This window comes from Camelus ferus, chromosome 9, assembly GCF_009834535.1.
Source record: "Camelus ferus isolate YT-003-E chromosome 9, BCGSAC_Cfer_1.0, whole genome shotgun sequence".
Classification (NCBI taxonomy): domain Eukaryota; kingdom Metazoa; phylum Chordata; class Mammalia; order Artiodactyla; family Camelidae; genus Camelus; species Camelus ferus.
The window spans coordinates 9750559-9777478 of NC_045704.1; the positions used below are offsets into that span (position 1 = coordinate 9750559).

Sequence of the window (26920 nt, forward strand, 5' to 3'; positions counted from 1 at the left end):
TTGACTCACTTCCCGTAGCATTACATTCTTAGGGTCCATCCATGTAGTTGTAAATCGCAAGATAGTCTCTCTTTGTGGCGGAGTAGTATCCCATTTTATCTATACACCACATCTTCTCTGTCCATCTGTCCACTGATGAGCACTTACGTTGTTTCCGTGTCTGGTCTGTTGTAAATAATGCCGCATTGCACACAGGGGTGCACGTATCTTTTCAAATGGCTGTTTTTCTGTTCTTCTGGTAAACACCCTAGTGGAATTTGGAAGTGGAAGTGAAATACCTGGATCACATGGTAGTTCTGTTTTGAATTTTACAAGGAAAGTCCATGCTGTTTCTCATAGCGGCTGCACCATTTTCCATTCCCACCAAACAGTGTGTGAAGGATAACTTTTCCCCACATCCTCGCCAGCACTTCTTATTTCTTGCCTTTTTGATGATAGCCATTAACAGGTGTGATGTGATATCTCATTGTGGTTTGGATAAGCATTTCCCTAATAATTAGTGATGTTGAACATGTTTTCATGTGCCTGTTGGCCATCTGTATACCTTCTCTGAAAAAAAGTCTATTCAGTTCATCAATCCATTTTTTAATTGAGTTGTTTTTATTTTTGTGGTTGAGTTATGAGTTTTTTAAAAATACATTTTGGATATTAACCCCTTCCTTGTCAGATATATGATTTGGAAATATTTTCTCCCATTCAATAGGTTGTATTTTTGTTTTGTTGATTGTTTCCTTCGCTGTGCAAAAGCTTTTAGTTTGATGCAGTCCCATTTGTTTATTTTTGCTTTTGTTTTCTTGCCTGAGGAGACATCTCTAGAAAGATATTGCTAACACTGATGTCAAAGAAAGTAATGGCTTTGTTTTCTTCTAGAAGATTAAGGTTTCTAGAGTTACATTCACATCTTTAATGGGTTTTGAGTTGATTTTTGTGTATGGTGTGAGATGGTGGTCTATGTTTTTTATATTTTGATGTAGCTGTCCAGTTTTCCCAACACCGTTTATTGAAGAGACCATTCTTTCTCTATTTTGTGTTCTTTATTCCTTTGTTGTAAATTAATTGTCTGTATATGTGTGGGTTTGTTTCTGGGCTCTCCATTCTGTTCTTTGATCTGTGTATCTTTTTTTGCCAGTATGATCCTGTTTAGACTTCTATGGCTTTGTAATATGGTTTGTAATCAGAGAGTATCCTACATCCAGCTTTGTTCTATTTTTTTCGAGATTGCTTTTGCTATTTGTGGTCTTTTCTGGTTCCATGGGAATTTTACAATTTTTTTGGTCCTATTTCTGTGGAAAATATGCTTGGGATTTTGATAGGGATTACACTGAATCTGTAGATTGCTTTAGGTAATATGGACATTTTAACCATGTTAATTTTTCCAATCCATGAGCGTGGAATATCCTGCCATTTATTTGTGTCTTCTTCAATTTCTTTCGACAGTGTTTTATAATTTTCATTCTACAAATGTTTCACCTCTTTGATAAAATTTGTTCCTAGGTACTTTATTCTTTTTGTTGCAATTGTAAATAGAATTGTTTTCTTAATTTCTCTTTTTGCTAGCTCACTTTTAGTGTATAAAAATGCAATAGATTTTTGTATGTTAATTTTGTACTCTGCAGCTTTACTGTATTTGTTTATAATTTCTATTAGTTTTTTTGTTGTTGTTGGAGTCTTTAGGGTGTTCTATATGTAAAATGATGTCACCCATGAGTATTGACAGGTTTACTTCTTCCTTTCAAATTTGTATGGTTTTATTTCATTGTCTTGCCTAACTGTTCTGTCTAGGGCTCCCAGTACTATGTTGAATAAGAGTGGCAAGAGTGGGCATCCTTGTCTTGTCTGGATTTTTTAGGGATAGCTTCAGTTTTCACCATTGAGAATGATGCTAGCTGTGGGCTTGTTATTATGGCCTTTGTTGTGTTGAGGTAAGTTCCTTCTATACCCACTTTATTGAGAGTTTTATCATGAATAAGTGTTAAATCTTGTCAAATGTCTTTTCTGTTGGGGTGATTGTATGGCTTTTATCCTTCATTTTGTTAGTGTGGTGTATCACCTTGATTGGCTTAGGGGTGTTAAACCATCCTTGCATCCCTGGAGTGAACCCCACTTGATCGTGGTGTATGGTCCTCTGACTATAACAGTTGCACTGAAAGCTAAGGTGCTGAAGGCTTTTCCTCTAAGATCAGGAATAAGAGAATATACTCCCTCTCCCCACTTTTATTCAACATATTATTGGAAGTTCTAGCCACAGCAGTCAGGCAAGGAAAAGAAATTAAATGCATCCAGATCGGACATGAGAAAGTAAAACTGTCACTATGTGCAGATGGCATGATACTGTATGTAGAAAGCCCCAATTACTCCACCAAAACCTGTTAAAACTAATAAATTAATTTAGTAAAGTTGTAGGATGCAAAATTAATATACAGAAATCTGTTGCTTTTCTATACACTAAAAATGAACTATCAGAAAGAAAATCAAGAAAGCAATCCTGTTTACAATTGCTTCAGAAAGAATAAAATACCGAGGAATGAATTTAACCAAGAAGGAGAAAAAGCTGTGTTCTTAAATCTGTAAGATGTTGAATAAATAAGTTGAAGATGACAAAAGTAGATGGAAAGAGATCCTGTACCCATAGATTGGAAGAGTCAGTATTATTAAAATGTCACCTCTACCCAAAGCAATGTACAGATTCAGTGGAATTCTTCTCAAAATATCAATGGCATTTTTCACAGAATTGGAACAAATAATTCTAAAATTTGTATGGAACCACAAGAGATCCTGAACAGCCAAAGCAATCTTGAGAAAAAAGAAGAAAGCTGAAGGTTTCATGCTCCCAGACTAGAAACTATACTAAAAAGCTCTAGGAATCAAAACGGTGTGGCACTGGAACAAAAACCAACACATAGATCAATGGAACAGAATAGAAAGCCCAGAAATAAACCCCCCCACACACATATGGTCAACTAATCTACAACAAAGGAGGCAAGAATATACAATGGGGAAAAGACAGCCTTTTCTAAATGGTGCTGGGAAAATTGGCAGCTACGTGCAAAAGAATGCAACTGGATAACTTTCTTACACCAAATACAAAATTAAGCTTAAAATGGATTAAAGAGTTAAACATAAGACCTGAAACCACAAAACTCCTAGAAGAAAACGTAGGCAGTAACTATTTTGACATCAGTCTTAGCAGTATTTTTTTGAATATAGCTCCTCAGGGAAGAACAACAAAAACAAAAATAAACAACACAAAAGAACAAACAAAACAAAACAAAACAGAAACAGACTCACTAGATACAGAAAACAAACTGGTGGTTATCAGAGGGGAGGGAGGAAGGTGACAAAATATGTAAAGGAGATTAAGAGGTGCAAACTTGGCTATAAAAGAAATGTCAGGAGGGTGTGATTTACACAGGGAATATAGTCAGCAAGTATTGTCACAGCAACACCGACAGAGTATAACTGGTTTTATTATGGTGATCATTTCATAACATATAAAAATACCAAATCACTATGTTGTACACCTGAAACTAATATCATATTATATATTAATTATGAAGCAACAAAAAAATTCAATAAAAAATTGCCAGTTTTCCAGAAGACCTTGTGTTTTCCATCTTGAACTTTATCTTCCAGCATCACCATACAGCTCACTACCCTAATGGATCACATGGAAATCATTTTCTTTCTTTAGTATAGAGTTAACATTAGTTATGCCTCCCTAAATAATAAATCATGTGTCCTTTCGGACATTGTGTATGTAATGGGACAATCGTACAGTCATGCTTCTTAACATTTCCTTTTATTTAATATCACATTTCAAAATTGATCCGTATTCTGTTTGTAATCTCAGTTTGTACATTTTTACTGCCATATAATATTCCATTGCATATATATAAACCACAGATATTAATTGTGAGATTGTTATCTATGGTTTTTGTCTAAAATGAATAACACCTCTGCCAATTTTCTCATGAACTTGTTACCAAGTCCAAGCTCATACTGCTTGTCACAGGACAGAGAGACGTGGTGTTGGGGCAAGGAATAGCAACTTTATTCAGAAAGTCAGCAGACAGAGAAGATGGTGTCCCAAAGAGCCACCTAACCCGAGTTAGAATTCAGGCTTTTATACTAAAAGAGGAGGGGATGTGGCTGGTTGTTGCAAACTTCTTGGTGCCGGAATCCTTTGTTCTTGCAGCTGTCCCATAGGTCTGGTCACAGTGTTCCTGTAAACCTCCAACAAGACAAAAGTTATTCTCTGTTCTGCAATTTTTTATCTCTGTATGAATGGAAAAGTGTTACACCCTTAAAGGTCAGAGACTTGAGAATGGGCTATCATGCATATTTCAGGCTGTAGGCAATGCATAGGCACACTTTTCCCTCTAGGGTGCATAGTTAGGGGCCAGAGGTACGTGTGTCTTCCTATTAGTGGATAATTGTTACCTACTTCCCAAGTTGACTGTAACAGTTTATACTCCTACTAGTAATATATTGGGATTCTAGGCACTCAGTAGTGTCTCCTGCAGTTAACATTGCCATTGTTTTCTGTTGACCTTTCTCATGGATGTAGGAGAATTTTGATATCACACTTTCACTGACACTGAGCATGACACTGACGTGGAAATTACCATGAATATTAAAATAGAAGAAGACATACATGCACATTGGGACCATCAGTGAGTGTGCTGCAGCTGGATTGTACTTACCTGGACATTCCACCTATGCATACAGTGCATGCACATGGGCACCGTGAAGTTGATCAAAAAGAGAGTATTTAAACCAGAGAAATAGAAAATGGTGACAATTAGGACTTTGGAAAAGTGACGTGTTATTACAACTAGTTTACCAGCATACCAGCTAGATGTCTTTTCTGACACCATTGTGCTCATTCGCACTGATAGTGTTTCTGGAGAAACTATACCAGGAGTCATCCGATGAGGATTGAATGGATTGATAGGGCCAGGAAAAGTTTCAGGGAATGATTTTGGATTTATCTGTTCCAAACTGGACCTGATTTTTACTCATTTGTTCAGTTATTTAAACCATATTCTGTGTTCTGGGCTGAGGAGATGGAGGTCAAGAGCACACACCAGTGAATGTGGGCATTAAAAATAAAGCAAAATATATTACACGAAAGTGGACCAGGACCCGCAGGTGTGTAAGGTGCGGACACAGCCCTGCCGTGTGGCATGTGCCCCACGGCACAGGGGGCGAGGAGCCGGGGCAGTGAGGGAGAGTCACAGCGGCGGGGAGGGGAAGCACCGCGGTTTATGAGAGGAAGGTCCTCCCCAGGACTCCCCCTGCCCCTCTCCTGCACCCACACCGCGTCTCTCCCTCCACGGTCTCGGCAGGCAGTTCGCGCATCGTCCCTGCAGACTCTCTTCCAGGACCTCCTGGGCACGTGAGACCATTTCGAGGCTCTACCGCGCTGGACGGTGCGTTGTTCCCTCTGTGTTTACCTCCTGGCCGCATCTTGGGCTCCTCCAAGGTCGTGTCGAGCCTGAAACAGCAGGATCCCAAGGCCCACCAGGATCAAGGCAGCCACACCCATGCGGATGAGATTCCCCACTGTGTAGTCCTGGGGGCGTGAGCCTAGGGATTGCGCACAAAGAGGCCACTGAGGTCAGAGCAGATCAGAATCACCCCACCATCCTGGATGTCCACCCAGGGCACCCGCCTCCCCTTGCCAGGACGTGACCCTCGGAGCCCAGCCCCGTAGCTGAGAATTTCTCTGCTCACCACTTGTGGGGTCTGACATGTTTTGTGATGGGTGGGTGGTGTCAGCTGCTCCTGAGAATCGCACAGTGGGGGTGAGTGAGGAGTCGGGGAATCACAGCCCTTGTCCTGGGGTCTGTGTTGTCGGTGCCCCCAGTTCTCACAGCACAACTGTTACACGGCCCTGTAACGCACCCTGTCTCTGCCCGGCCAGGCTCCCTCTGTGCTCCTCCTTGGATTCCTCAGCTTCCCTGTGTTCTGTGAATTCAGAATCTGCTTTTGAATCATTTTGGAATGGAGTTGGCTGTGCCCCAGAAGCTCAGGATTAGTGAGAAAAATGGTCTTTCAATATAGAAATAATTGAGTGCTGTGTGTTCTGTGTTCAGTCTGAGATTTAAGACCCTATAATTTTATTCCCCTACACCTGAGAGTCCCCATTGACTCAACAGTTGAGGACCCGGGGTCCAGAGCTGAGAGGCTGGAGTCGGGGCCACTGGACGTCCTCCTCTGCGGAGCTGCCTCTGTGTCCCCTCAACTATTACTGCCTCAGACATTTCTGAGGACAAAACCCTGGGCTGCCAGAGTCAGACAGGACAGGCTGGGGCCCCTCACCTGAGACCAGGATCTCCAGGGGGTCACTGGGCTGTGACAGCAGGTAGGGGTCACTGCTGAGTGAGCTGTAGCACCTGTAGGTCCCCCCGTGGGCTGAGGTCACAGAACTCAGGGGGAATTCGGCCTGGTACTGCTGACCTCTGTACTTCGATCTCAGATGCAGTGGGGGATGGGCTGCCCCCTCCTTGGACAGAAGGAAGGTGTCCATCGGACTCCATGACTGACACAGCAGGGTCACGTTCTCTCCTGAGGCCACCATGGGGCCCGGCTGCGCCGAGAAGGAGGGTGTGTCAGGGAGCTGTCCTAGAGAGGGAAAGCGGGGTGAGGGGCTGCCGGCCCACCTGGTTCTGAGCTGAGAGTCAGCAGGGCCTCTCTGAGGACCCGCATCTCTGTCTGTCTGTGTTTCTCTGCATCTATCCCTCTCCCTGCCCACCTGTCTCTCCCTGTCTGTCCCTCCTCGTGGGCCCCACCCCCCTGATCCAGCATCACACCTGGGGCTCCCCCAGCAGGGCCTGTGCAGAGTCTGGGTCCCTGACTGACCCACTGGCTCCTCACCTGCCACCAGGATGTCCAGGGGGTCGCTGGGGGCCGACCACTCAGAGGAGAGGTTGTGTCCCCCGTAGCATCTGTACTGCCCCCCATGGAGGCCGCTCACCCGGCCCAGGGGGAAGTCGGCTTGAGAGAGCCCAGCCTGGGGCTGCCGGCCAGGGCGCTGGGGGAGGTCCTGTCCCCCATCCTTGGACAGAGTGAATCTGTCATAGCTGATATCAGAGCGACACTGGAGGGTCAGGTTCTGTCCCAAGGTCACAACAGGGCCCTGCGGGGTGAGGAGGGAGGGCTTCCCAGACACACCTGGGGGAAAGACCAGCCCTGGATTGTAGGGGCTGGTTCCTCCCATAAACCCTCTCCTCCCATCCTGGCCCCCAGGTCTCACTGTCTCTCATACTCTGTGTTTCTGGTCCAGGACCCCTGTACTCCCCTCCCACCACCCTCTCACATGGGGCTTCATCTGAGCAAAGACCCCAGTAACCTTACTTGTGTCTCAAAAAGTATATGGGGCCAGGATGGAACTTCTCACCTGCGACCAGGAGCTCCAGAGGGTCACTGGGGGCCGACCACACCTGGGGTTTGTTCCTGTAGCAGCCATAGCATCTGAACGTCCACCTGGGGCTGGGGGTCACAGGGCCCACAGGGAATAGCACGTGGGACTGCCCACTGGGGTGTGGCCCTGCATCCAGGGCCCCGGATGACTTGTCTTCTCCTTCCTTAGTCAGGATGAACCTGTCAAATCCCTGCCGTGAGCCACACCGGAGGGTCACGTTCCCTCCTGAGGTCACCACGGGGCTCGGCAGGGCTGAGAGGCTGGGTTTGCTGTAGGCTCCTAGAGAGAAGGGGACAACTTGTTCAATGGGGCTCACAGCTCCCTCACCTCCCCTAGGGCTGGGCTGTGAAAGGGACACGGCCCCTGGGAGCAACCCCCCTTCCTGAGGGCAGAGCCTGAGGCTGGGACCCCTCACCTGTCATCACCAGCTCCAGGGGGTCACTGCGCTCTGACCAGCCAGTGAGGCTGTGATAGTGACAGTGATATCTCCCTGCGTGCTCCTCCGTCATGTGTGGGATGGAGAAGTTGGCCTTGTGCCCGGGCTCCAGTGGGGGCTCTCTGTCCCATTGCTCTGACATTTTCTCTTTATCCAGACGGAACTCCCGGGCCCCCAGGGTCCCCTGACACCAGATGGTCACGGGCCTCCACCAGGGGATCACAGAGCCTGGCTCAGCCCAGATGGTGGGCTTGGGGAGGGTCCCTGTAAAAAAATCCGAGGCTGAGTCCAAGGACCTCCCCACCTCTCTCTCCTCAAATCAGCCCAAGGCCCCTGTAGGTTTTCCCACTGTCGTCCTAGAATCTCAGTGCCCCCACTGTGTGCCCAGGGCTGAGGTGAAATGTGGGGACATGGCAGCCCAGGGAGGACTCACCTGCAGGGTTTCGGGTCATCTGGTCCAAACTCAGCCCTAGAAGAGAGTTCCTGTGAGAGATTTGCAACCAAGTGTCTGAGCTGATGCTCTTCCCGCCAGGACCCCAGTCCACTCGAGCTGCCTGAGCCCTGAGCTTCCCTGTGGCCTGGGGGTGGTGAGCATCCCCGTGCCCTCCTGCCGTCCCTTCCCTGCTCTCCACAACTGACCGAGGCAGAGAAGAGCAGAGTGGATGGAAATCATGGCTGCTGCTCTGGGTGCTCCCTCTGTGCAGATGAGACCACGGGGCCACGGAGGACAGACAGATGCGCAGGATGTGGCAAGTCAGGGGCTGTGGCTGCCCATCTGGGTTCCCACAGCTGTGGACTCACAGCAGGCGGCAGCCCCGCCCTGGGCCTGGCTCTGGGATTCTCTGGGCAGGGGTCAGGAGGCATCTCAGCACAGATCTGAGGTCTCGTCTGATTCCCAAGACACTTGCTGCCTGGTCTGAACTCCTGCTCGGAAAGGGCAGGGCCCCAGAACTTATTTTTCCAGTCGCCATAAATGGAATTTACCTCTTGTCTTTGGCCATTTCATAAAGAAATGATTACGGAGCACCTACTATGTACAAGGCATTGATGCGACACACTAGAAATACATCCATGATCAAGATAAACCCATTTTTCAGTATTTTGAGAACTCAGATTTGTAGTATTTGGGCATCAAATGCTAACATTCAATTATGTTTTAAAAGAGATAGGAGGATGACTGGAGTCCATGTCTAGAGTACAACTGAAAGATATTTGAGGAGGCAGAGACACAGGGTGGGAGTGAGTACATTCGAGAGATGAAAGGACATTCTGGGGAACCCTAGAGATACAGAGACTGGAGGGGAGGAAGGGGGAGGAGAGGGTGGTCATACAGGGTGCTGGCCACCATGCAGGGATGTTGGAGTTTATTTTATTTATTTATCTGTCTATCTATCTGTTGTCTATTTTTATTGAAGTACCGTCAGTTACAATGTTTCTGGTGTACAGCACAGTTTCTCAGTCATGCATAAACATACACGTATTCATTTTCTTCTTTTTTCTTTAAAAGTTATTACAAGATATTGAATATAGTTCCCTGTGCTGTACAGAAGAAATCTGTTTTTTATCTATTTTTATATATAGTGGTTAACATTTGCAAATCTCAAACTCCCAAATTTATCCCTTCCCACCTCCTTTCCCAGTGACCACAAGGTTGTCTACTATGTCTGTGAATCTGTTTCTTTTGTAGATGAGTTCATTAGTGTCCTCTTTTTTCTTTTTTTTTTTTTTTAATTCCACATATGAGTGATATCATATGGTATTTTTCTTTCTCTTTCTGGCTTGCTTCACAGAATGACAGTCTCCAGGTCCATCCATGTTGCTGCAAATGGCATTGTTTTAACCTTTTTTATGGCTGAGTATTATTTCATTGTATAAATACACCACTTCTTCTTTATCCAGTCATCTATCAATGGACATTTTGGTTGCTTCCATGTCTTGACTACTGTATACAGTGCTGCTGTGAGCATTGGGGTGCAGGTGTCTTTTCGATGGATTTTATTTTTAAGAGAAGTGAAATATCTAAGCAAAGGACTGTATGATAAGAAAAGTTTATGAAGGTCATATTAGCTGCTGTATAGCAAATGGAAAGGAGACTATCAATAATTTTTTTATAAAAAGAAATAATAGTTGAACTCAAATTACTCCGAAACTGGTGTCAGCCAGTATTTTAAATGAGTTATGTGGATTCCCTTTTTCATATTGAACCCATATACCTGTTAATGAGACAGAAACACATTAACAGGTGATAGAAATGATAGAGTCCGCCTATGTGTCTACTTTTGACTGGGAGTTGGAAAGGAACTTGTTGTGTCCGAGTGTCCTCAGAAGAGCTGGAATGGGAAAGCACAGAAGTGTTACATGGCCCACTTTGTGTGTGTGTGTGTGTGTTTGCGGTGTAACTGCACCAGTCTGGTTTGGAGGGAAGCAGAAGTGAGAGATGAGTTTGGAGGGTCACATCTGGATGATCACGAACAGCCTTGGGTTCAGATAGCAGGGTTTGGAGTACCCCCCACCCACGCCCTGCCAAAGACAGTAAGCACCATGGAAGGATCTGGGGCAGGAAACAGATTCTAAAATGGAAGTTAGAAAGACTGATAAGTGGAGGATGAACGAGAGATGGGACTGTGGGCCAGGAGCTCAGAACCCAGGAAGGTGGTGGGTGTTATCACACAGGCCAGGCGTGTCCAGGTGCGGGCTGTGGGCAGGCTGTGTGGGTGGAGAGGACGGCAGGGGTCAGAGGGATTCCTGGAGGCCGAAAGTCTCTTACTCTTGGCTGCGAGTGTTAAGAGTTGAGGAACTGAGTGTGACCTTCCCTCCCTGCCTTGGTTGGTGGAGACGCCAGTGGTGCCCCCGGAGCTGTGGTGAACCAAGGAGTAGGGGAGGGAGGCGGCCTGGGGGTTTGTGCAGTGCACTTCTGCTCTCAGGAAGACACAACTCTTCCTCTCGGCCCTGAATCCAGGGCGGGTTTACTGTCGCACGCCAGTATCTGGAAGGAGCAGGATGTGTGTCTGTCACCTCCAGCCTATGCATTCGAGTCATTTCTGCCTCTTCAAAGCATCCTTTGGTGCTGCGTGTTGCTCTCCGCTTCCAACTGTGGAGACTGTTCAGGATTCAGACCAGAATGGTCCTCATAAGAGCTCCTGATTGAGGACAGTGACGCGTGGATATGGTATATTTCTATATAGTGAACTGAGAACAAGAGAGGAAGTAGCCTGATAAAGACCTTCCACCCCTTCAGGAGGTGGTATTGCCACCGCTTAAGTCTGTCTGCCCACCCCTTGTCTGTCTGTCTGTCTGCCTGCTTGTCCCTCCATCCATCCACCCGTTCACTATCTATCTATCTCTTTATCTATCTATCTATCTATCTATCTATCTATCTATCTATCTATCTATCTGGCTTTGTTGAGATATAACTGGCACACAGCCCTGTGTGAGTTTAAGGTGCTGAGCTTAATGACTTGACTTGCATGTATTATGAGATATTTACAAGTTTAGTTAATATCCATCATCTCATATAGATACAAAAACTTTTTCCCCCCGTGATGAGAACTTGTAGTATTGACTCCCCTAAAATTTTTCCGATGCGCCCCACAGCAGTGCCAGCTAGAGCCTTCATGTCGTTATGGAGCTGAACTCGGGTCCACTTGCCCAGATGCACACACAGCAGAGCCAATCTACTAACAGTGGGTTGTGATGAAGGAAAGCTAGGTGTCTGTTTGCAGGGCGCCAAGCGAGGAAAATGGGCAGCTAATGCTCAAAAGAGCCAAACTCTGGATGGCTTCCAGGCAAGGGTTTTTAAAGGCGACATTAAGAGTGAGGGCACAGGTACATGATCAGCTCATGGGCATCCTTCTGATTGGTTGGTGGTGAGATAACAGGGTAGTATTTTGAGAAACTCTATTATCAGTATTCTGACTGCAGCCAGTCTGGGGTCTACGTGCTGGTGGTCAGCATGTAGTCAGCATCCTCCATCTAGGGGAGGGGGAATTAGCTTCTGCAAAACACCTCAAGGATATGGCTCAGGATATCTACAGCCCTCGAGGAGAAACTAAGGGGTCCTCGACTTTGTTTTATGGCTAAACTGTTATTATTATTATTATTATTTTTTAAACTGTTATTATTTTGTCTAGCTTGACTGCTTTCCTTTGTTTCTGGCATTTTCCCCTCATTTCTCTGATTCAATTTGCTCTTTGGAAGTTAGTGAAGGCTAAAGCTTTTCTACAGACCAGAAGCAGGGGACATGGGGGTGGGGTCTGTCTCCCGGAACACCGTGCAGGGTCTGCTCTGTTTCAGCACCTCCCTTTTCTTCGATACTCCTCAGTCCTGAGGGGGACAGGGGAAACCACTGCTCTGGTTACTTCCTGCTGAATGGAGCAAATTGTTTGTCAGTGTTTTAGGAGAGAGGAGAGAAAGACGTGGGCTGTTCATTTTTGTCGTTTTTTTTTTTTTTAGATTCTACTTATAAGTGATACCATATGGTATTTTTCTTTTTCTGACTTACTTCCCTTAGAATGATGACCTCCAGGTCCATCCATGTTGCTGCAAATGGCATTATTTTATTATTTTTTTATGGCTGAGTCATATTCCATTGTATAAATGTGACGACTTCTTTACCCAGTCATCTGTCAATGGACATTTAGGTTGTGTCCATGTCTTGGGTATTGTAAATAGAGCTGCTGTGAACATTGGGGTGCATGTGTCTTTTCAAATTAGAGTTCCCTCCAGATACATGCCTAGGAGTGGGACTGCTGGATCATATAGTAAGTCTATTTGTAGTTTTTTGAGGAATCACTACCTCTCTTCTTTGTTCGCTTTGTCACAGCACCTGGACAGACATTTGAAAATTAGTAGCTGTATCATAATGAGGATAATGGTCAGAATGCAGCCTTGCAGTCTCTTCTGAAAGCACGCTCTTACTTTAGATGGCAGCCAGGAACGTAAGTCTTGGATTGGGTCCTCATCACGTAGATCCTGTAACCTAACCAAGTAGCTTTTTGAATTACTCTGTTCACTCAAGTTTCAGCTTTGCTAGAGGTGTTTGTATATGTGCAGCATGTGGTATTAGCCACCACATGTACCCTCCCTGTTTTGACAGTAAGAGGTCGGGGCTAGGGGAGAGGGTAGTGGCAGAGCCCACGCGTAGGGGTCAACCCCAGTACCTCCATAAAAAAAAGAAAGGATATGAAATAAATTACTTAACAGACCTAATTACCTCCCCAAACAAACAAACAAACAAAACTTAAAAAAAACAACACTATTCTATTGTCCAGGACTACCTGAGCCAGTGACTCTAAAGATGTTTGTTGGGCCACGATCCCCTCAGCTGTGTCCTCAGCAGTTTGTCCAATTGCAGCCGACGGGTTACACATCATATCTCTGCTGACACAAACTCTGGCACTTGGCATGAGGACGTCAAGAAGGCTTTGTCCTATACTGCCCTCATACCCTGCCAGCAGATATGAGGCCCAGGTTATCCTAATTTCTACCAACTCTAGCCAAGTTAAGATGAGTTTGTTTGTAAAATAAGTCTGGTTTCAATAAACCTGGCCTGATTATCTGCATAAGTGTAATTGATCACATAGCCTATTTTTTCCTTTTTTTAAAGAAGCAAGTCCTTTTTGTTTGTTTGTTTGTTTTTGTTTTGGGGGGGAGGTAAATAGGCTCATTTATTCATTTTAATGGAGGTACTGGTGATTGAATCCAGGACCTCGTGCATGCCAAGCACACCCTCTACCACTGAGCTATACCCTCCCTACCTCATATAGACTATTTTAAATTAACTGTCCTGGAACTTTTTGTAAGGAGTCTCAGAGTGAACTTTTTTATTCTTATTTTTTATTGAAGTGTAGTCAATTTACACATTCAGGTACACAGCAAAGTGATTCAGTTACACATATATATACTTTTTTTTCAGTTTCTTTTCCATTATGGCTCATTACAAGAAATTGAATATAGTCCACTATGCTCTACAATAAGTCCTTGTTGCTTATCTATTTCATATATAGTTATGTGTATCCGTTAATCCCAAACTCCTAATTTATTCTTCCTACCCCTTTTCCTCCCCTGGTAACCATAGTTTGTTTTCTATGTCCATGAGTCTATTTCTGGTTTGTAAATAAAATTTGTATCTTTTTTTTTTAGGTTCCACATATAAGTGATATCATATGACATTTGTCTTTCTCTGGCTGACTGACTTCACTTAGTACGATAATCTCCATCCATGTGGCTGCAAATGGCATTATTTTATTCTTTCTTGTGGCTGAGTAGTATTCCATTGTATATATATACCACGTCTTCTTTATCCAGTCATTTTAGGAGGTTGCTTCCATGTCTTGGCTATTGTATATAGTGCTGCTGTGAACACTGGGGTGCATGTGTCTTTTGGAATTAGAGTGTCTTCCATATATGTGCCCAGGAGTGGGATTTCAGGATCACAGGGTAAGTCTATTTATAGGTTTTTAAGAACATCTCTTATTTTAAAGCCTCCCTACCCCCATTCTGACGTGTATGCAAGGTTGAGAACCAGAGGCCACGTGGTTTTTGTATCCGCTGATGATGACTGTCCAGCTTCACTGTCCAGTATGGTAGTCGCTAGCTACATATGGCTACTTAAACTAATTAAAATGATATAAAATTAAAAATTCAGCTCCTCAATCACAATGGTCACACCGCAGGTGTCCAATAGCCACTTGTAGCCAGTGGCTACCGGATTGGACAGCACAAATGTATAATATTTCCATCATTCTGGAAAGTCCTTGCGGGCAGTACTGATCCAGACCCTGTATCTCCCAGGAGATGCAAAAGGAGATCGCCTACTTCCATCATTTCTTCTTTATTTGCTGGCTGTAATCTTTACAAGGAAGAAACTTCTCTCTTTAGCTGTTTGCTTACTGAATTACACTTTCCACAGGAAAGGCAGGAGAAACACATGATACTTCTTAATTTAGCAATGTTTGGAATATTAAATCATTGTGAACCTGTGGGTTTTTATGTATTTGATGTTTTTTAATCTGCTGCTGGTGTACTTCTTTTGAATCTCACACAGTTCCACCTTTGGTTTCTTCAAGTTGGCCCCCAAGTCTTTGGACAGAACCCCAGTAATTCCTGAGAGCTTCGTATTTGTGGTGTGACAAGATGTTGCAGGCTTGCCTCCTCAGGCCTGGAGCTGGCTTTTATGGCAAAAAACTCAGATTACTCTCAGAGGGAAATAATATTTAGAGACAATCATCTATACTCCTAGAAATCTAGGCAAGGGATAACAAAATCTCCAGGCTTGCAGGGGTCAAAATGCCCACTGCTGCCCATAGCTCTGTGAGTAGGAGACACTTATTCTAGTTGTTTCACTGCCTCTGCCCCTTGGTCTCTCCTCTCTGCTCCTGTCTCCTCAGTGTGCTTCTGTGTCTGTCCTGAACAGGGTCTGTCAGATAAGCAGGAGGAGCTTCTGTTATATCCTGGTAGCCCACAGGGCTGTCCACCCTGTTACATCTGCCCACACTCCCCACCTCCGTAACCCATCCCACGTCCCCCTTCCCTTCCTCCAATCTGATATAATTCTCTCTCTGCTCTGTGGAGGCTGGCCTGGCCTAAGAGGATTGGAGCATTTGCTAAACAGGACCAGAACAGGGTCAGAGAACTGGCTGTGGGGAGACCCAGGGGCCAGGATGGCCACAGAAGGGCAGCAAAGGAACTGGAGACAGAGGAGCATGTAATTGGTGCGAGGATACAGAGACCATGGACCGGCCCCAAATGTAGACTTTGTAGGTACTGATCCATATATGAACAGATTTATTGATTTATAACAAGTTAACCAGCCTCTCCATAAACTGACAATTGAAAAGCCACGAGGAAAAACAGAAAATGAATCCCTACCTCACATCATACATACACAATCAATTCTAGATGCTTTAAGACCTAAATTTGGGAGATACAACTATCAAGAGTTTACAGAAGAAAACAAATCTTTATGGCCAAGTGATAATGAAAGCTTTCTTAAACAAGAAAGAGAAAAGAAAAAAGCATTAAGTCTGGAGGGGAAAAGTACCCCCCCCCACCGCCCCACGAACCCTGAGCTGAATGCAAAGCAGTAGATGGGAACCTCAGACTGATGCCATCTGTAAACTGTTCTCAGTTTGTGGCAAGGCAAGTAGGCTTTCATGTCTGCTTGAAAATAAATGGGGCTTATCTTGTGAAAGTTAGTTTGAATGTTTATTAATAAAGTTATTTTGCTTTACGGCCCATCAGCAGGCCACTGATGGGTGAAAGAGAAACACTGGTTCATCACAACAGATGAGAAGCAGCACCGAAACAGACATTAAAATCAAGAAATTCTAGTTAGTAAAAAAAAAGGGGGGGGGGATATTTGCAACACTTTAATTACCAAAAGGGATCTAAAAATAAATTCAGACAAATTAAGAAAAATAGTTCAAAAAAGGGCACTTTACAAGTATTCGTAACTTCCTGTGAACACATGAGAAGGGCTCAACTTCTCCGTCATTGGAGAAATCAAGGCGAAAATCACGAAGAATCCGCAAGACGGCAGACTGGCAAGCGCCGAAAAGTCCCTGGTGCCCTCCAGCCCCGGCAGGCGCGCTGGCGGACGAGGCCAAGGCCGCGTGGGACGTTCTCGGGCACATCCCCCAAGGCGGACGCAGGCCGCGGGGCCTCGCGCTGCCGACCTCGGAACCAGCCCCGCCGCAGCGCCCTGCGTTTTCCGGGGCGGGGAGCCGTGAGGGCCGCGCGGTGAACACGCAAGTGCCCCCCTGCGCAGGCAGGACAGACGGAGGTACGCGCAGCCCGCGGAGTGACCAAGCCGCCACCTTCTCCACACCCAAGTGGACGCCACGCGCCGGCCGCTGGGGCAGGTGACTATAAATCCAGAAACTGCCTGAAGGCCGAGTCGTTCTCATCCGCAGAGTCACTGTCCTTTTGGTACTCAGAGAACAAGGGGGAGGGGGGCCTCTGGGAGGGGTCCTGGGTCGGGAAGAGATCTGTGAAATTAAAGATCACAACAGGCTCCGGCCAGAAGTCCGATGCGTAGGGGTCGTCAGGCCAGCCTGGGGCCGGAGCTGGGACTGGGCCTGGAGCAGCCGGAACGTCTTCCTGGGCCGGTCCCATCTGTGCCAGGGCCCACCTGGCAGGGCCGTGGCCCGAGACGCTGGGTTCCGGTGCTGGGAGCATCCTCGCGGGGCTGGGCGGAGAGGGGCTGCAGACACCCGGGCCCTCTGGGAGCGCCGGGCTGCCCGGGGCTCCGTGGCCCGTGTGAGCATTGCCGGGACCCAGGCCTCGCGCCTGGGACAGTCGCTTCAGTCGAGAGCGTTTGGCCCGTCGGTTCTTGAACCACACCTGGGGAGACAGAGGAGACAGGGAGGAGGCGTAAGGGGAGGGGCCATGCGCAGTCGCCTCTGCTGCGGATGAGAAGGCCGGGCGAATGCCTCACGCCTCCCTCAGCCCCCAGACCCAATTAGAGGCTCCTGGAGTTCAAGAGGCCGCCGTGGACTCGTGCAGAGGGCAGGAGAGGCAGGGCCTGGCCCCAGGAGCTCAGGGGCCGGAAGGTGGTCTGCCAAGAGGGTTCCCTGGGCTCGCAGAGGCCTTGAGGTCTGCGCTCCGGGAGACCTCGATGGGGAAAGGTGGCCCACACGGGCTAGCGGTGAGTGCCGAGGTGGGGGCGGGTCTTGTGGTAACTGGGGGAGGAGGGCCGGGGAGGGGGCTCTTACCTGTACTTTGTGCTCCTGCAGGTTGAGCCTGGCCGCCAGGACTTCGCGGTCCTGGTAACCCGGGTACTCGTTCTTCCTGAAATGTTCTTCGAGCACTTTTAGTTGTTCTGTGGTGTACACCGTGCGCTCCTGCCGCCGCCTCTTTGGGGCTCCTGAGCACCGTGTGGGACCTGGCCAAGGGGAAACAGGGTCAGATGAGCCCTACTGCCAGTCCTCCCACTGCCTGGGCCAGGCCTTTGTGAGCAGGTCGGGGTGCGCAGGCCTGAGGCCGGGAAGCAGTGCATGGATAAGTGAGTGGCATCTGGGGTTCTTGGTCGGGCCGGCTCTTCGCCTTCCAGCCCTAGTTACTGCACCTCTCTGGGCCTCAGTGTCCATATCTTTGAAATGGACCTGGTTACAGCTTCTGAAGTAGTACAGGGCCCCCAGCCTGGGAAGGCAGGCAGGGCAGGCAGGGCAGGAAGCTCAGCCTCCTCCCCTCCGCCCCATCCAAGGGCTGAAGTGACCCTGACATTTGCAGGGGGCCATGTGTGCTTGCTGGCTGTTCTTCTCACCCCAATAACGTAATTCAACTCCCCTAAATCTACTAGTACCCACCCCCTCCCCAGCACAGCGCAGGAAGCCCTCGCAGTCAGCTGGGCCCTTCTCTGGATGCCCAGGAGGCCTCCCATCCTCAGCCACAGGATCCCACCCGCACAGCCCCACCGCAGGCCCAGGCCCCTCACTGTGACCCAGACTCACCCATGAGAGCTCGATTCTCCGCTCCCTCACTGCTGCTCTGCTCTCTGTGCTTGAGGCTCTGTCCGCAGATCTGGAGTCTGGGGCTTGCATGCCAACTTTATGCTATGCTCGCCTAGGCACACCCTAAGGGGACCCACCCTCTCCTGCCCCACCCCCTTGCAGGAGACACAGTGATTGATTAATCCTTTTATTATTGAGCAATTGCTGTTTACTGGGCCCTGTCCTGGGGGCTGGGAAACCCCCGTGGTAAGACAGCCTGGGTCCTGCCCTTTTCCCTCGTGAATGAATTACCTGGGTCTGGTTGGCTTGCTGGACTCAGGAGCTTGCGTCCCAGGAGTCCAGTCTCCTCCCCGCCCCTCCTGCAGCCGCACAGACCTGGGTCTAAACATCAGGCTGAACTGGCTTGTGCTAAGGTCTCCTGGGGCCTCGGGTCAGGGGAGAACACAACTTACAGTGCTCGTCCCCAGGGACTTCTGTTACAATCAGTGAGGGATGAAAATCACATCAGTGGGCAAGTACAGCATGGGACAAAGCACAGAGATCTCGTTACCCGATTTGCCTCGCTCGGGACCGCCGCTCGCATGGGTAGTCCACCAGAAGTAGACCTTTCAGGCAACGTTCTGCTATGATTGCACATCTTTTCTGCTGCTTTGGTGGCAGGGAACATATTGGTCACTTCACCAAGACAGTCAGTTGTGCTGCTGTCAACTGGGGAGGGGTGTTGTCAAGCCTCATAAATATGCTAGGGCCGCAGCGGTGACCAGGAGAGCAGTGGCCCTGCCCTCAAAGATTTTGCAGTGTAGCCATTTATTTGGCCAATAAAAGCATAAATAGATGGGCAGTCTCACTAATACTATTTTTATGAAAATATACAATGTTTTGGAAAACATACGATTTAAATGTGGAAAAGTTCATAGCAGCAATAGTCACAAGAGCTAAAAGGTCGAAACCAAGTGGAAATGTCCATCCATTGCTGAAGGGATAAAGAAAATGTCAGACATTCACACAATGGAATATTTTTGAACCATGAAAAGGAATGATGCCCTGACACTGGCTACAACTTGGGTGAACCTTGAAGAAATTGTGCTAAGTAAAGGAAGCCAGATGTACGATTCCATTTATATGAGATGTCCAGGATAGACAAATCCAAAGAGACAGAAGGTAGGTAAGCAGTTTCCAGGGAGTAGGGGGAGGGGAAAATTGGGACTAACCAGTGGTAGGTGTGGGGTTTCTTTTTGGGGTGATGAAAATGTTCTAAAATGGACTGTGGTGATGGGTGCATAGCTCTGTGAATAAAGTGAAAAACTGAACTGTGAAATCTGAATTTTATGTTATATGAATACATAGCAGTAAAAATATATAAATGAGTGCAAAGCTAATTTTATTGCCCACTGGATTGATCAAGATGGTTGGGACATAGGATGGAGAATGTGTCTTTCTCTCACTGCCAATGGAATGTAGGTTGGTAAAGATTTTTGGAGATTTTGGAAACAGAATTGGTGACATCTGATAAAGGATCAAATGAGCGTGGTACCCTTTGACCCAAGTGGTTTTTATCCTAAGAGACTTACCTGGGAGAATTCTTGACCACTGTGATCAAGCACGAATATATTTACTTGAACGACCAATCAACTTTGTTAACTGAACTAATTCACGTCCATGAATAAGAGAATGATTAAATGATTCTCGGCAATGTCAGACTGTGGAATGCTAGTTAACAGTTGAAACGAATGAGGGGTAGAATTTTTAGTAACAGCTGATGACTTTCAGTGTAGTCTTTGCTTTGTGTCTTCCTTTTGCCAAAAATAAATGTGTCTGGAACAGAGCTCTTGTTATGCTTTTTTTTGTTTTTGGTCCTGAATCTCCTAGTCTAGAATGAGAAAAACGCACAGTTGATGACTAATGATGTGTTAAGTGATTGAATGAATGTGTGTGCAGTTTTTGACATGGAGTAATGTCTCAGATACATTGTTCATTTCTGAGAATGTATACATTCAGTGAGCACATGCAGAAGGTATATGTAACTTGCGAACCATAATATATTTAAATTGACAACAAAACACCCAACAAAGACGTGTTACCCAGGGTATATGGGGAATGTTGTTCGTTTTTCTCTCTTTCCTACTGCTTAATTATTATTTTTCTGTTTATTATTATTTTTTCAGTTTGCAAGCATGAAAACAAGGGCAGTTTCTGGCTCTGGGTGCTGCCTGGGCCACGCGGATTCCTTGCCCTCTGTTCTTATGACCGGATTCATCCCAGGGCCGTGTGAAAACCCAGGGACAGCTTGGTGGGGCCGGGTTTCCTGAGGGTTCCTCCTTGGGCTCCCAGAGTGCCGTCCAGTGCCGTCCTGTCCGGTGCCGTGGCCCAGTCGGGAAGGGAGTCAGTAGAAAGATGTGCTAAGAGGAAATAATTACTTCATTCATTTTTTATTCAATCAGAACAGAAACAGTGGCTGTCTCCCTCATCCCTCAGTTCCTTGATCTCCCCTGCAGCCCCCTTCCCCGCATGTTCTGATTCTGATCCTCCCCGTGTGGTTGATCCATTTCCTTCTCCTGCCCCCAAGATGCCACAGACGGCGAGACCTCTCCCTGCTCTCTCAGCAGTGAGAGGCATCACTCCATGTAGGGGATGAAAAAGAGCAAGCTGGGCTTTGGAGCCAGTGCTTGGGAGATGGAGAGAAGATGGGGCGGGGAATTTGATCTCTGCCTTCAAGAACCTTCCGGCCTGTCTTTTCGTCTTTGGGGTTCCTCTCTGTGACTCTAGACATTGCTCTGCCTCTTCTTTCACTGTTGAAACACAGTCGACCCCCGCTGTTTGCAGATTCCATATTTGCCAGTTTGCCTGCTCGCTGCAGTTTCTCTGTAACACCGAAACGAAGACCGCTGCTGTTTTGGTCATTCACAGACATGCGCAGAACTGTGAAAAATGCGAGGGCCTGACTTCACGTGTTCCCAGCTGACCTGGAACATAAGGACAGTCCACCTTCTTGTTTCAGCTCTTATACTGTAAATAAGTGCCCTTTCCGAGGTCGATTTAGGGCCACATTTTGGGGTATTTTAGTGCTATTAAGAGTCGTTAAGGTTTTATAGCATAATATTTATCATTTTAACCATTCGTTAAGTATACAACCCAGTAGCAGTAAATACATTCTCAATACTGTGTAACCACCCCCTCTCTATACCTGAAACTTTTTCATCATCCTTAACAGAAACTCTCTACCTGTTAAACACGAACTCCTCCTTCCACCCTCACCTGGGAAGCTCCCAGGTAGCTTTTGCAGTATTTTTTGTCTCTGTGAATTTGATCTCTCTAATTACCTCATGTAAGTGGAATCATACAGTATCTCTCCTTCTCTGTCTGGCTTATTTCACTAAGCATGATGTCTTCAAGGTTCAGCCATGTGCCAGAACTTCATTCCTTTATATGGCAGCAGAATATTCCACTTTATATGTACACCACATTTTGTTTCTCCGTTCATCTGTTGATGGACCCTTGGGTTGTTTCCACCTCTTGGCTATTGTGAGTCGTTAGCTGCTAAACACATGGGCATACAAATATCTGCGCAAGTCCTTGCTTTCAGTTCTTTTGGAGGTCTACTTAGAATTGGAATTGCTGGGTCAGATGGTATTTTTTGTGCTTTTTGCTGCTGATTTCAACTGTTTAAAATGCCCCCATGCATAGTGCTGAAGTGCTGGCTACTTTCCTTCCAAGAAGGCAGTGATGTGTATTACAGAGAAAACGTCCTTCAGGTACACGGTACAGTGCTGTTGGCTGTGAGTCCAGTGTGAAAGAATCAATAAGGTGATGCATTGATCAGTTGATGAAAACGCAAGCAGAGTCTCCCAGAAATGTAGGAGCAGAAATGAACAAGATAATCCGGGGTTTGGGGTGACTTTATAGAACGTAACTACTCAAAGAATCACAGCAAAGGATGTCAAAAGTGAACTCCCAGCTTGGAAGGGAGGGGCAGGCATAACCAGCTCTAGGATCTAATCTGGTGGGGGAGGAGTCGGGAAAATTCCCAGCCAAGTGCCAAGTGCATGGAAGTGTTGAGCATAATATCTTCTACCTGACCAGACAGGTTTCACCTCCGCAAGTTCATCTCGAGGTCTCACCCCTGCTCTATCCAGCAGATTCTGGAAAGAATGTGGTAGTGGCATCTGTGAGTTCCTGGTCCTCTCTCTAGCCTTGGGGACAGTCCCAAGAGCCTTCATCAGATGCTAAAGGGAAACTGACTGCCCTCGGGAGCTGCCTGCTGCCCCGCTCTGCTCTGCAGACCCTTCCCTAGTCTGACTGTGGTCCTCCTGCTGGGAAACAAAGGAGGGCAGTGGGGATGGGGGGACGCTCCTGAGGGCAGCCCTCGGGTCTCCAACATCTGCCCCATGAAAACGCATGTGCCAAGAATTAATAATTATAGAGGAGAAAATAGGGTCCCTCTAGAGAGGAGAGCTGGTCTGTTAGGCTCCTAGGTAATCATAGAAGTGGGAGCTAAAGGTGGGAAAACACTTTCCAGGCATAAGACATCTCGGCTTCCAGGTGCCCCTCGGTCCCCCTACCCCTCAGTTCCCCCTCTCTCTGCCCTGTCTCCTCCTGGTGCCTCAGTATGCGAGTAGCCTCAGACTTCCATGTGGGGTTTCAAAAAACCAGGAGTTTTCATTCTATCCAGAGGTCTCGCCACACCCCCCCCCCACAGCCCATCTCATGAGTGTCCCTCTCCTGACTCTGATCTAATTATTCCTTGCTCTGCTGAGGCTGGCCTGGCCTAAGAGGGCTGGAGCATTTGCTAAATGGGACCAGGACAGGGTCAGAGACCGACTGTGGGAAGACCCAGGGGCCAGGGCGGCCCGCAGGAGGGCATCAGAGGAAGTTAGGAGTTGGAGGAGCAGAGGGGAGGGGGAAGCGGGGCAGAGGGGTGTACTCCCTGGCTGTTTAGGAAACATGTAAGAGTCGATCTTACTGATTTAAAAAATTTATCATGAACCTACATCCTGATTTCCTACCCATGCTCCCCGATCTGTCCCTTGGGACTAACAGAGAGTTCTGGAGACAGGGAAAGGGGGTTACAGATGTGGGAATCTGGGGATGTCTGACTGGGGCCCTCAGGGATGACCTGGAGTTCCTGACCTGGGAATTCTGGAAGGGTCTCACCTGCCAGCAATCTTATTCAGGGGCCGTGGAGTCTACCTCTGACATGAGGCATCTTGCAGCTTTCGAGTGTTCAAGTAAAACTTCATTTAAAAAAATATACAGAATTTTAAATACACTTTTAATAAATTTTAAAATATTTAAAAATTACTCAGTTTTAATTTTGAATATCATAAATAGCAATTCATATAACTGATCTCAACCAAGCTCTCTGAGTCCTCGATAATCCAAAAGCCCTGGGGTGAGTCTGTCCTGGTGAAAATCCTGTTCAGATTATGGACAATGTGTAGAAAGGTCATTGAGGGCATGGTTTCCATGGGCAAAGAACATTGTTTCTAGTAACCATTAACTGTGTGTCTCTGGGTAAGGCTCTTCTGTGTCCGTGTCTCAGTTTTCCTCCTCTGAAGACCTGAATTGGTAATCCTTACCTCTGGTGCTGACAGCTTGTTTAGTGTACACACCAGTGGGAAGGCTCCAGCTGTTCCATCAAACAGGATCCCGAGTTTGGTCAGTACCTCCTCCCCAAAGTAGGGGAGCAACGCTTGCCATTTGCCTGGGCTCAGGGGGTCCTGGGGTGTGGGGCTTTCCATGCTAAACCAGGAGTCTCAAGAAGACTGGATTGGTTGGGGTCCTTATTCTTATGTCCCTCTGGGGCACCATCTTGTGGGAACCCTGTATGTCCTTACAGTCCAGTCACTACAGGGTTAATGTCCCTGGGACCTGGTTCAGCACCCCAGGCTATGCAGTCACTGTTGGGCCCAAAGAATATTCCACACACACATACATTCATACACACACCCCCACACCCACCCACCCCCACCCCCACACGTACATACAAAGGCAGTGATTACTGGTGGAGACAGGACGTGTTCAGAGTGGCCTTGAGCCCCCCCCACCCACCCAAAAAAAAAAAGAATGTCTGAGCCTTCTTCCACAGAAATTCACTGGCAGAGAAGCGCAGACTGACTGAGCCTTTTGATGTTCAGGATAGGATTCAGCCTTTGATGAACAAGACAGTAAAGTTCCAAATGTCGATTGGATGTAGTCAACGTCTCAGCCAAGGGGTCTGAGCCCACTCACCTTCAGCTTATGACTTCCAGTGAACCCTGAATCCGCTGAGCGGAAGGTGAGAGCCCACCTCACTGCCCTTCGCACTGCGCGTCTGATTCCACAGGTGCCGGGGCGACTCGGAGCGGCGCCTGGAGTTCAGCACCACGGACAGAGGCGAGGCGGGGCTCCCGCTCCTCAGCGGGGCATCCTCCCCTGCAGGCACTTCTCCCCGCACGGACCAGCCGGTAGTCCCAGTGACGGCAGTTATACTGAGACAGGAAGCCCCTCCCCTCATTCCTCCCCCCACCCTCAGGGCCTGTGGGAACAGGCCCTTCTGTAAATGCTTAGTGGGGACGGGTAAACAGAAGTTCAGGCCAGGACCAGGGAGACTGTCTCCTCTAGGCTAAGAGGACTGTTACTCAGCAGATGGGCAGTTTGTGCCTGTGGGTGAGGGTCTGACCACCTCAGTGCTGCCTTAAACAAGAACAGATGGAGGATGTAGGGGTGTGGCTGGCTCTTCATGCTATTTTTAGCTCCATGTATTTCCTCAAAGTTCAGAGCTGTACACTTTCACTCTCTTTTCTGCACCCAGCTAGCACTGCCTGGACCCTGGGGAGGGGGGTAAGTGGTGGAAAGGGAGGGGACCCCCCCTGTAATATCCATCCCTCAGTGGGGGAGGGGTCATCTGTGGCTGACGTCCCTGTTGCTCCCTCCTTCCCATCCAGCCCAGAGCTCTCCTGGGACAGGGCTGTGAGCTGAGAGTCTGGATTTTCAATGGATAGGGGGAGGGGGCTCCTCACCTGAGAGAAGAAGCTCCAGGGAGTCAGTGGGAGTGACAGCAGGTAGGGGGAGGTGCTGTGTGAGCTGTAGCACCTGTAGTCCCATTGTGGGCTGAGGTCACAGGACTTCAAGTTGAAGTTGGCCTGAAAGGGATGCAGCTGTGTCCTGCAGATGAAGGTGCTGGGAGGAGAAAGTGACCCCGCCCGGGACAGAAGGAAGGCATCCGACCAGATCTCAGAGCCTTACTGCAGGGTCACGTTCCCTCCCCAGGGCACCGAGGCCCCTGGATGGGCTGAGAGGGAGGGTTTCTTGTACATTCCTGGGGAGAGGAAGGTGTGATGTGTGGAGAGCCGCCCACTCCCCATGCATGCTTGACCCTGAGCTGAGGGACCACTGTCCTCCCCCAGTGAGTTACCTGAGTGCCCATCTCCCCACCACATATAGCCACTCCAGGCCTGGGTAGATGACGTGAGGTTGAGAATTCAGGGACGGGCCTAGGAACAGCCCAATTTGGGTTCCAATTCTTTTTTTCCTGCAAAAAGCTTTGTTGTTTCCATTTTGTCGAAGGCTCAGGAGGGGGCTCCAGGGTAGTTAAAAAGCTGCCCAGTGTCTACAGAGAGGGGCTCCAGGCAGGAACCCTGACAACGGGGCCCTTCCCAGTCCGCTGGGCTCCGGAGGCTCGTGGTGGTTCTTTCAGCTGAGCCTTTAGAGGAGAAACTCCGCAGCGCAGCTGGGGCCGTCCGCCCGCGGAGGTGGGTCAGGCGGTCATCAGCTCCTTGATGCGCGTCACCTGCTCACCTAGGACGCGGTTCTCCAGGAAGTCATGGGGGGAGGGCGGGGTCTGTGCGGGCAGAACGCAGGGCGTGCGGATCCCAAAGGGCCTGGTTCGGTTTCTCCTCCGCGCCCTCGGAGCTCCTGTAGCGCCCCGGGTGTGCCCCCGGCACATCTCCTCTGCCAATTCATGGGAAAAGTGGCCCCTGTCCTCCAGAGCCATGTCGTCGCGGTGGAAATAGGAGCCCCGAGAGAGTCAGGTGTCAGTGGCCGGCAGATGCGTGTCGACCTGGCGGTGGACGGCGGCCTCCACCTGGATAGAATAACTCTGATAAACCTGGGAGCTCATGGTTGGTCAGCAATAAGGAGCTAAGCTCAGAAGTGGTGTTGGCTGGTCCGGGAAGCCAGGGATAGATGAGTGGTTGGCTCCAAGGCTGGGAGTGGAAAAAAGGTGGAGGGTGGTCGCAGGCTGGAGGAAGGGGCATCCTTGGTTCTCTTCTGAACAAAATCTGTGGAGGCAAAAGGCAGATCCGAGGGACCCCCAGCACACTGCTTTGGTTTCAGTCCTAACTCTGTTTTTTATATTTTTTGTAGACCTTGGGGATGTCACTTCCCTTTCCTAAGACACTGTAAATGCAAATCTTCTTCCCTCTTCCCTTCCTTCCATCATCCGGACAATCCACCAGTGTTTACTGAGCAGTTACCATGTCGGAGCTGAGATTCCTTCCCTGGACTCATGGGGCTCTGTGTTGACGACAGACAATACACACGTTTAGACAACAAATACTTTGGCTCTGGTTTTGGTAGGTTGTAGAGGAGGAGAAAATCAGAGGACAGTGAGACACAGGAACAGGTGGA

General features: G+C 47.9%; 1 protein-coding gene across 8 annotated transcripts in view; it reads right to left on the reverse strand.

The window, feature by feature from the left end:
- Window positions 1-5306: 5306 nt before the first annotated feature.
- LOC102513032 (leukocyte immunoglobulin-like receptor subfamily A member 6) overlaps window positions 5307-26920 on the reverse strand; it is a 33140-nt gene continuing 11526 nt past the window's right edge. For 3 of the 8 annotated variants that reach the window (XM_032487751.1, XM_032487754.1, XM_032487750.1), the window contains 4 exons: window positions 6325-7176; window positions 5908-5970; window positions 5737-5787; window positions 5307-5589 (listed from right to left, as the gene is read on the reverse strand). In XM_032487751.1, coding sequence (XP_032343642.1) covers window positions 5453-5589; window positions 5737-5787; window positions 5908-5970; window positions 6325-7176 — 1103 coding nt within the window. In that variant the 3' untranslated portion in view covers window positions 5307-5452. Of the gene's footprint in view, window positions 5590-5736; window positions 5971-6324; window positions 7177-7402; window positions 7706-7841; window positions 8127-8295; window positions 8332-8501; window positions 8909-26920 lie in introns of those variants that run through there. The other 5 variants (XM_032487756.1, XM_032487752.1, XM_032487753.1 and 2 more) reach the window with 5 other exon arrangements.